Consider the following 10,825-nt stretch of genomic DNA (forward strand, 5'->3'; position numbering starts at 1 on the left):
GGTAGAAGTTGAGCACAAGCAGCTATTATTAGGTTGCATTGGGTCTTTGTAGCCCTTCATAAGGATTTGACTTTTATTTTGAAGGAAATGGGAAGCCTTTGGAGGATGTTGACCTGACTCCAACTTGAAATAACATAACTTTAAACGCTGTAATATTTTAAAAGCAATCATCGATTGCTGATATGGCAATCCAATGCCATATTGAAAAAAAAAAAAAAAAAGACCAAGGGAGGCAAGGGTGAGAGCTGCGAGACAAATTAGGAGGTCATTGTACTAATCTAGTCAAGAGACAAATGTGGCTGGGTACAGCGAGGTAGCAGTGGAGGTGAAATCTGAGTGTAGTTTGCTAATGGTTGAATATGGTGGGTCAGGGGAAGAGGCAAGGACGAAGCCAAAGTGTTTGGACCCAGCAACTGGAAGGATGGAGTTCTCATTACCAGGATAGAACCAATACTGTTTTGATCCTATAAATCTGAAATGTTTATTAGAGCCCCAAAGGTATGTCCAGTGGTGAGTTAGATAGACAAATCTGGAACTGAGGAGAACGTTTGGTTCGGAGATAGAAACTTGGCGCAATTAGCCAAGTTAGCATATAGATGCCACTGATAGGCCCTAGAATGGCGGGCTTTCCAGGAGAGGTGGTTTCACCTGCACCCTGCGTAGTGTCTGGCCCACAGTTGGTGCCCCATAGAAAGACTAAGAAAAAACAATTGAAGTTGGTAATTAATGAATCCTGTTGACCTTCAAGAGAGCAATGTCAATGCAGAGTGGTGGTAGCAGCCAAATTGTAAGGCACTACCTTACAATGAAAGAGAGCGCAGAAAACCAAGAACAAAATAAGGAGAATGAAAGCTGTGACTGGAGATTTTCTGGGCATAAAGATCTGGTTATGCTTGCAGCTTGGAAGAAATGAAGGAGAAGGGAGAAATAATGACTTAAGGTACCTGCGGAGCCAGGAGGAGACGGAGCTGAAGGAAATGAGCAAATGTGAAGGAAGGGAAGTATTGAAGGGTAGAGAAGGTAACTTCTCCACAAAGTGGGAGGCAAAAATCCCCTTGACCAGTGAGGGCCCAAGACACCACGCTACAGGTTAGGATGAAGGGCACATTTTAAGAATCTAGACCTTGCTGGGGATGGGAAGGATGCGGGCTGGCAGAGTCACGTGAGGCAAATGATAAGATGACTTGGGGCGCCATTGGAATATGGGTCCGCAGCAGGTGCAGGCAGTCGGCACCTGGCCCTGACCCTGTGGAAGCAGGAGCCAAGGGCACCTGCAGAGCCAGCAGTCCTGAGCGACCAGGAGGTACCAGGGTGGCTGCCTGTGGTTCACAGAGATATATTAAAGACCCTGCTTGCACTAGCAATGGACATTCCAAAAAGGAAATTAAGAAAACAATATCACTGACAGTAGCATCAAAAAAGATAAAATACTTAGGAATACATTAACCAAAAAAGTATACGCCTTGTACACTGAAAACTACAAAACATTGTGGAAAAAAATGGAAGACCTAAATAAAAAAAATATACACTGTGTTCTTCGATGGAAAGACTTAACTACTGTTATGGCAGTACTCCCTGAGTTAATCTACGGATTCAGTGCATTACCTATCAAAATTCCAACTCCCTTTTTTGCACAAATGGAAAAGATAATCCTAAGATGCATGTGAAAATGCAAGGGACCCAGAGTGGCCAGAACAATATTGAAAAAGAACAAAGTTAGAAGACTCACACTTCCAATTCTTTTTTTTAAATATAATTTATTGTCAAATTGGCTAACATAACCATGAGTACAGTGTGCTCTTGGTTTTGGGGGTAGATTCCCCCCACACTTCCAATTCTTAAACTTACTACAAAGCCATACTAATCAAGCCATTCTGGTGCTAACATAAGGATAGGCACATAGATCAATGGAACAGAATTGAGAGTCCAGGAATGACCCTTCACATTTATAATCAATTAATTTTTTTAACAAGATGACAGGACAATTCAACAGGGAAGAATAGTCTTTTCAACAAATGATCTTGGGACAATAAATATTCACCTGAAAAAGAACAAATCTGGACCCATACCTTACCTCATATTTGAAATTAACTCAAAATGGATCAAAGATCTAAAGGTAAGAGCTTAAACTCTAAAATTCTTAGAAGACATAGAGGTAAATCTTTGTGACCTTGGGTTTGGCAGTGTTTCTTGGACGTGATATCAAAAGCACAAGCAACCAAAGGAAAACAACTGATAAATTGAACTTCCTCAAAATTAAAAACTTTTGTGCTTCAAAGGACACTCTCAAGAAAGTGGAAAACCAACCCACAGAATGGGAGAAAATACATGAACTCATACATATACCTGAAAAAGATCTGGCATCCAGAATATATAAAGAACTCATACAACTCAACAAAAAAGGGACAATTTGTCCATGAAAAAAAAAATGGGCAAAATATCTGAGTTGACATTTCTCCAAAGAAGATCTACAAAGTGGCCAGTAAGCACATGAAAAAATGCTCGATGGCATTAGTTATTAGGGAGATGTAAATCAAAACCACAATGAGATACCGCTCCACACCCAGTCGATGGCTAGAATTTTTTTTTTTAAGGAAAGAAAAACAGACAATAACAAGAGTTGGCCAGGATGTGGATGAATTGGAACCCTGGGCACGTAAGCTGGTACAGCTGCTTTGAGATAGTTTGGCAACTCCTCGAAAAGGTAAGCACCAATTTACCATATGACCCAACAATTAGCATTTCTACTTCTAGTTATATAGTTAAGAGAATTGAAAACCTATGCCTCACAAAAACTTATATGGGAATGTTCATAGTGGTATCATTCATGATAGCCAAAAAGTAGAAGAAAGCCCAAATATCCATCACTTGGTCCATGGGTACCCAGTATGGTCAAGAAGAAAATGAGATACTCCCACACCACCTTGGAGGGAGACACCAGATCATGTTGCACCAAAGACTTGAGAGGAGATGCCGTGGGGGTGGGAGAGTTACAGAAGACCCTGTGGAATGGAGAGAATCGCCCTGAAGTCTAGGAAAGTTGAGGACAGAATATTCTAGAGGAGGGCCAGTAAATAGCTTTTCTAGTCAGGGAAACAGCTGGAGCAAAGCTTTGGAGGCAGAACAGAGGTCCTTAAGGAAGGAATATCATGTCTGGGGAGCTGGGAGGTGGACTAGACGGTGGTCCAAAGACACCACAAAGACTCGTGATCCGGGACTGAGACAAGAAGGAGGATGTGGTTGGCCTGAGGTCCAGACACGCACCACGTGCATGAGAAGCAGTGTGAGATCTGTTGGCATAACTTTAGTACCATCGCCCTTTCAGACCACGGTCCCCTTCCCACTACCCTGGCCCCTTGGCCAGGTCCGCAGAGCCTCTGTTTGTTCCCTCCTCGTATGGGTCTTTGGCTTGGGAAGCCACCTTCCCCCAGATTGGAAATCCTATAGGACCCTCCTCAACCCTCCCTGCCCAACTCCCTTGGGGCTGGCACTTGGCCTTTGCAGGTCCTACTGGTTGGGATCTCGTCCTTTGCTCACAGACCCTCAGAAAAGAGAGCCTCTGACTCCTGGTGGCATTTAGCTTCGCTCTTTAAACATCTGGGTCACAGATATGCTCAGTTAATTAATGTTCTTAGCACTGTTCATTTGCCTGCTGGATAATAGATTGATTCATAATTTCAATAAGCAGCTGTGTATATCTTTCCCCTGAACATAAAGGCAGCCTGCTGTCATTCATCACTTTGCATTTGGTGAATTTGAGTATATTCAGAGAGACATTGTTTAGGGAGGGGTGAGGAGGGCTTCTGATTTTATCTTTTTGCCTCTAACAATCACTCTGATTTGGAACTAATTTGGGTTTAAAGCACACGTTACCCACATCTCTCACAAGGGCACTTAATAAAGCCCTTGTCACTTGTTTCAGAGGACACCAGGTGGGCTCTCCTTTGGCGATCAAAGCAAAGGGTTTCTGAGTGGTTGTCCTCAGGAATGAGGACCCCTACAGAAAATCCCGTCCCCTGGAGAAGAGGCACTGAGCAGAGCTACCTCCTTGCTCCGTTCCTAACCAGAAACGCCCAGGCTCTCGGGAGAAGCCCAGGGTCACGTAGGAGGAGGCCCTTCTGCTGCCCAGCTCTGGCCCAGGGCGGCCAACCATCGGGTCTCTAGGGTCCCAAGGAGAGAGGCCAGGACCTTGCCAGGTGACCAAATGTCCTCATGCCTCAGTTTCTTCGTCTTTAAAATGCGGAGAGCAGTAGAAACCTATCTCAGAGTTGTCGTAAGAATTACATTCTTTATCCTCTGCGAGATGCTTAGAAATGGTGCAGGGTATGCCTTTAATACACGCAAGCTGGTCATTTTGTTTTTTGATTCATTCAGCACCAGCTGTATATTAACGATCTTCACTCCTGCCCCCGCCCACCTCCTAGGACGTGAGAGCAAAAATGAGAGATGTATCTTCCTGTCTCATTGCCCTCACCAGCCTGCATTGGCGTTATCTCAGGGGGAACATAGCCCCATCCTTACATTCCCAGAAAGCTGTTCCCAGGCTGGGCACACAGAGAACTCTTCAAAACATGCCTGTTGGAGTTTAAACGAATAGACATGGCCGCGTCTTTTAAATGATGTTGTTCACCACGTTGATAACATCCACAAACACGTTTTGAGCACTTGGTTTGTCATTTTCCCCCAGCAAGGAATGAAATTAATTAGACGCAGTCTCTGGCCCCCAAAAGAGTGCGAAAGACAGATGGATGCATTCGCTCAAAAGTTGGTATCCAGGATTATAAACAACGTGGATGAACGGGAGAGGGAGGCCACTGAAGTAGCGTGGGCCCCGCCGCGGGAAGGGTTGATAGGCAACAGCATCTGTGTATCAGTCAGCTCTTGCTGCGTAACAACTACTCCAACTTAGTGGTTTATCGTTGCCCATGAGTCTATAGGTCAGCCAGACGGTTCTGTGATCTGGACCAGGCTCGGCTGACTTCAGCTGGGCTCATTCACACATCTCCTGGCGGCCAGGAGGCCGGCCGAGGGCTGCTGAATCTAGGACAACCTCATCCACTTGTCCGGTGGTTGGCTGGCTGTTGGTTGGGCCACCTGTCTCTCCTCCTCTGGCAGGCCATCCAGAGCTTCCTGCCAGGGTGGCAGCAGGTTTCCAAGAGCAAGAGGGTGGAAACGTGCAAGGCTAAAGGGCTAGTCCAGCACGTGGCACATCCTCCCTTCCGCTATGTTCTGTGGGCCAGAGCAAGTCGCCGGTTTTCAAGGGGTGGGGAAATAGAGTCCACTTCCTGATGCACGTGGCTCTAAAAGTCACAGTGCCCAGGGTGTATAGAAGGAAGGAGTGAAGGACGTGGCTGTTTTGGCAATCTACCACAATCCCCCAGGATTTGTTGCTGTGCGTGGAGCAGTCAACAAGTGCCAGGACTGTGTCGCACATTTAGGACGCTTCCGCTTTTTCATCACTGTAAATAATGGTGCAGTAAAGACCCTAGACATGAACTCGTGTTTGCGGTTGCGATCGTTACCTTGGGATGGATGTCTGAAGGGGAATTTATTGGGTCAAAAGAAGAAAACATTTTAACAGCATGGAGTCTGTATTTGGAAATTCCCTTTTTGACCGGCTGTAGCAACTTACCCCCGCTCCAGCCCATTTTCTGTTAACCATGAAAACACGGGAATAGGGTTGTTGCTGTTGTTTTTTTTTTAATGCGGTATCGCGTTGCCGTTTTAGTTTATTCATTTTAACACCTATCAGGTTGAATGCTTTTTAATGTGCTTCTTTTTTGGTGAGCTGCCTCTTTGGGCACTTTACAGCAGGGTGGAATGAATGAACTAATCCCAATTCACAAATGGGGAGGAAACGCGGGCTCAGAGAGGTTAAGTGACTGCTTCGAGGGGGCCCCGCCAGCTGGAAGCAGGGCCAAGCTTTGAAATCAGATGTCCTGTGCTTTTACTGATCCCTGCTCCCCCCGTGTTGCTGAGCAGAAGGCTAGAATCCAGAGACGCTGACCGAGGGCATGCTTAGAAGAAAATCAGACCGGCCCTGGGGGAGCAGGATCCAGCCAGGGAGGGGGCTTCCTGAGCAGGGCTCGCCTGTGAATTGCGTGTTTGGTGGCCAGGACCGCGGCACTGGCAGAGGCCTGGATGAGACGTGCGGGCCCGAGGCCCCTGTCCCCACCTCTCGTCTGCTCTCTCCCCAGCTTGCCCGCTACACCAAGGAGGGCTTCCTGCACTTGGGAGCCCTGGGGACCACCACGCTCCTCCCTGACACCCGCTGCCTGGTGGACAACTCCAAGAGTCGGCTGCCCCAGCTCCTCGACTGTGACAAAGTCAAGAGCAGCCTGTACAAGCGCTGGAATTTCATCCAGGTGGGTACCCCCTGGGAAGGGCCAGCACCCCAGAGCAGGTAAGGCTGCTGCAGACCACAGGGAAGTCCGACCTCCCCAAGGAACGGTGCCCAGGAAAGCACACCAAAGGTCTCCAGCCCCGGGCCAGCCTCGTGAACCCAGGGCACGTCCGGGGGGAACCGGCGGTGGGGGGGGCCTTCCACCTGGGACAGCTTCCCGGGTCCCTTCGGCAGCACCAGGCTGGCTGGGCTCCGGCAGATCTCGGGAGGGAAGTGTGGGCGATGTCTCTGAAATCTGCTAAGTGTCTACAGCCGCTGTGATTGAGAAAGCCAGACCTTGAATATCCCTGCAAATTCCGCATTCCCACACTGTCGCCCATCGGGGCCGGTCCCCTGGCTCAGCCATTCAGACTTGGTGAAGCCGATGGCCATTCTGACTTCGGGGTTTCTGGATGGTCCCTCCCCGTGGGCAAACAATTTTGGTGGGACTGTTCCCCAGGAGAGGCCACGCGCCAGGCCTCTTTCTCTGTCTCTCTCCCTGGCTCTCCCTGTCTCTCTCCCTCTCTCTCTCTCTCTCTCTCTCTCTCTGCCTTTCGGCCTCTTTTCCTCTCATGGTCTGATCCCTCTCTTTCTCTTTCTATCGGTCTTATTCTCTATATCTCTGTCTCTGCCGATCTGTTTCCATTCTCTGTGTCTCTCTATGTCTCCCTGTCTATGTCTCCATCTGTCTCTCCGCCTTTTACCTAGAACGGAGCCATCATGAATAAGGGCACGGGGCGCTGCCTCGAGGTGGAGAACCGGGGCCTGGCTGGCATCGACCTCATCCTCCGCAGCTGCACGGGACAGAGGTGGACGATTAAGAACTCGATCAAGTAGCGGGGAGGAGCAGGGGCCCCCGGAGCCTGGCCCCCGGGACAAGGTCTGCCCGTCTTCTGGGCCAGCTGCACTGGTGAAGAGACAGCGAGGAGCCAGCCGGGGCTCAGCAGCCCTTCCGGGGCTTCTCCAGGGGCCCCGGATGGAGACTTGGTGTCCCCAGTGGGCGCTCAGCTGCCGTGAGGCTCGTGCCCCCTGGAAAAGCCCCCCGACCCTTCTCTGGGAACCCGGGAGCCGTGTCTTCTGCAGCCTGGATGTGGACCTCGTGCCATGGAGTGAACCCCCCGCGCCCTCCTCGTCGTCTTCGCAGCCACAATCAGGACTGGGACCGGCAGGGGCCCCTCCTCGTCCTCGTCTCTTGTAGCTGCAGCAGCTTCTGAGTGCCACCCCGACCCTCGGCAAGGTGGGGGGTGGCGCTCAGTCACGTCCTATCTGCCCCTCCTCAGAGGAGGCAGTCAGGCCCTGGGACTCCGTTTCTCTGGAGGTTGCCTCTGCCCCGACGCCCATTTGCAGCCCGAGGCAGCCTCCACCCCAACCCTTAGCGGCAGACGGCTTTGGCGGCTACGGCCCTGGACTTTTCTGGACCCTCCCTTAGATGGCCTGGAAGGAATTAATGCTTCCACGGTCACCAGGGCGCTAGGCTCTCGCGTTCCGGGGCCAGCTGCTCTGCCCGTGTCCGCAGGGAGCCAGACACAGAAAGAGGCTGAGCACGTAGGGAGGTCATGGCTGTGAGGGGCCCTCCGGGCTGGAGCCGGGCCAGTGTGGCTCTGCCCTCGGGAGACCAGGGGGCCCTGACTCACGACCAGGGAGGCTGCCATGGGAGCCTCCACCTGGAGCTTTAGGACTGAGGCCAGCACAGCACGGGGGGCGGGGCGGGGTGAGGGCAGGACCCTGGAAAATGTCCGGGTTCATCTCCTCTCACCCCATGCTCTGCTGGCTGACAGGGGAGAAGGCAGTCGATTCCTCTCTGCAGAGTAATAATTGTTTTCGATTGCCCTCTGGTTAGGGTGCACTTGTAAATCAGAGTTAATATATGGACGCGTGTGCATGCCTACGAGTGTGTGTGCCTGCGTGGTGTGCGTGTGCGCGTGCATGTGTGTGTCTGGGCGTGTGCCTCCAAGTGTGTGATAGAGCGGGTGTCAGAGTGTGGCCTCGGGCTTGCCGCTTCGTCGCTCACCTGGATCAGGGCGAGGCTGCCGGAAGCATGGGGGGTTGGCCATGCATCTGTGGCCAGGAGGACGCGGCCCAGCCTGGCCCCATGTGGCGCCCCAGATGGAAGGCTGTCCCTTCTCCCAGGTCCCTCTCTGTCCCTCATGCTGTCCCCAGGGGCCAAGCCCTGCCCAGAACCAAATCCTGTAGTTGCCCGGTTTGGGGTTCACAGTGTCTCATTTGGTGGCATCTTATTGGTGATCCCCCTCCCCCAGTTCCTCCCTTGTGAAATAAATACATGTGAGCACTCCCCCAAGCAGCCTTGTTTGCTTCCTGGTTCCTCCAGAGCCCGGGGTTTGGGGGGGAGTTCCTGGAACATGGCAGAGGGCTCTCTCGGGTGGGGGGTTTGGTCTTACTGTAAGCAAAAGCCATCGCTCGCAGCACGAGGCTGAGACAAAGCCGGTCGGCACTTGCACTCACCCCCCGAAGCAGGACAGAACCTGACATTTTGGTGCTCGTGTACTAACCCCCTTGTGGACCCCAGCTTAGGAGGCTCAGGCTGGTGCCAGAAGCGGAAAAGGGGAGGAGGGTTGAGGTGACCTGGCCGAGCCCCTCCTGCTCGTGGCAAAGCGAAATCCTTAAAGATTCCAGGCCTTCCATCATGGAAACGGGTATGGGACGCCCGGTCAGGGGTCCCCTCAGCTGTGACTGTCCCTCTTCCCTTCGAAGAAGCCCAGAAGGTCCGTCTTCTTTGACGTCACACAAAACACAGACACGCGCACCAATGGCAGTTGCCATGTTTCTTTCGGGTTCTGGGAGAATCAGGGTCCGGGAGCGTGCTGATGGAAAATGCTGGAGTCTCGGGGTGACCGTGAAGTGAAAAGAGCTGAAGGTCTGCAGGTTCCCACAGGGCTCAAGGGATAATATCACAGTGTGATGCCTTGGGGGAGGAGTTCTACCCTGACTGCCCCATAGTCCCTCTGTGTGGGTCTGAAAGTACAAATATGAAGAAGGAATCATCCCTGTTTTACCATTTGCTGAGGTTTTGATCCCAAATCCCGGTGAGGCACCAGGTAGGGCCTGGGAGACCCAGGGAGGCCTGGGAGGCCTGGGAGGGCACCAGGGAGGATCCTTCATTCTACAGGAAATGGGCCAAATGGCCTCAAACCAAAGTAAGCCTCGAGGCCTGCTCAGTTCTCTGTCGGAACAGGAGCCCACACCCTCTGGGGCTCAAACACGCTCACTGGATGTGGGGGTCCTTGGTACTCCAAGCCGAACCCCTAAGAATACAAGGCAGCAAGGATCCTGGAACTTACCAGAGTGAAGTACTCTTCTTCGGTGTCACACGCAGCAGGACAGGATGTTTGGGTTGGCTTATTTATGTGTGCTTGTGGGGGAGGGTAGTGGTGCTGGTGCAGGACCGTGGGACACTCTCTGCCTCCGAACGCCAGCGCATGGGCCCCGTCTTGGGTCCAGCATCCGGGAGGCCTGGGCTGTCCGTTTATATCAGCACCTGCCGTCAGCACTCACCTGGGTTACCTCCCAAAGACTGGGCCCCCTGGGGAAACTGGCCCGAGCGTGAGGCCAGCATCCCAGGACGGCACCCTCTTTGCGCCACAGGGCAGGAGGTGGGGGAGGGGGGGGGTGGGGGATCAGAGACCAAGGCAGAGAGGAGGAATGAGCAAAGTTAAAGAGGGAGGAGAGAAAAAAGCAGCAGGGCCCTGAGGGAGCCTTGTGTCCAGTCCTTTGGAGGACTTTGGAAGGTCCGGAGCCCCACATCTTTGCGCGGTGGCATCAGCTCCAGACGTCCGGCTCCAGGGGCATCTCACACGCCTTCAGCAGGTGTTGGGCGTTGGCACCGTCTGTATCCCCATACCTCCGTCACCCCCAGCCCTTGCAGGGGGGATGATGCACAGGGAGTTGAGCCCCGACAGCCTTTGCTCCACACACCCCTTCTGTCTACTTAGTCCCTCACCTGTGCCCCCGTGCCCCTGCCTGGTGACAATTTCTTCTGCTTTTCTCTAAGTTCCCCTCTCTGTTTATATGGCAAAAACATCACAGATGGTATTGCTGACACATGCCCAAGCCCCACCACAGATGTCTTTGAATCTATATGTGTTATTTCTCAAATGTGTTCTTTATTCTTATTCTGGTGGCCAGAGAAGGCGAAATGCGGAAGGCTGAGAAAGCACAGTCTGGGCCGGAAGCCGCCCTGTTAACCCACTCCAAGCCCTTTTGCTTGGTTTCCTGAAGCCATTCCTTTCCATCTCATATATTTTCCCCGCCATTCTTGAATAGCATCCCGGTTTCCCAAATGGCAGAAGTCAGGCCTGGCCAGAGCAGGCGACTCCCCCAGGGCTGTCGTGTGAGGTGTCCCTGATCACGCTGTTTCTCTCCTTCCACCTTGCTTGGGACTGCTGCTCTGAGAAAGGCTGCAGGACAGCCCTGCCAACTGCCCCC

General features: G+C 52.0%; 1 protein-coding gene across 2 annotated transcripts in view; it reads left to right on the plus strand.

The window, feature by feature from the left end:
- GALNT17 (polypeptide N-acetylgalactosaminyltransferase 17) overlaps positions 1-8,674 on the plus strand; it is a 444,835-nt gene extending 436,161 nt beyond the window's left edge. For both annotated transcript variants that reach the window (XM_058710958.1, XM_058710959.1), the window contains exons 10-11: positions 6,198-6,365; positions 7,091-8,674. In XM_058710958.1, the coding sequence (XP_058566941.1) occupies positions 6,198-6,365; positions 7,091-7,219 (297 nt within the window). In that variant the 3' untranslated portion in view covers positions 7,220-8,674. The remainder of the gene's footprint in view (positions 1-6,197; positions 6,366-7,090) is intronic.
- Positions 8,675-10,825: the final 2,151 nt, after the last annotated feature.

The sequence above is a fragment of the Neofelis nebulosa genome, chromosome 18 (assembly GCF_028018385.1).
Source record: "Neofelis nebulosa isolate mNeoNeb1 chromosome 18, mNeoNeb1.pri, whole genome shotgun sequence".
Taxonomy (NCBI): domain Eukaryota; kingdom Metazoa; phylum Chordata; class Mammalia; order Carnivora; family Felidae; genus Neofelis; species Neofelis nebulosa.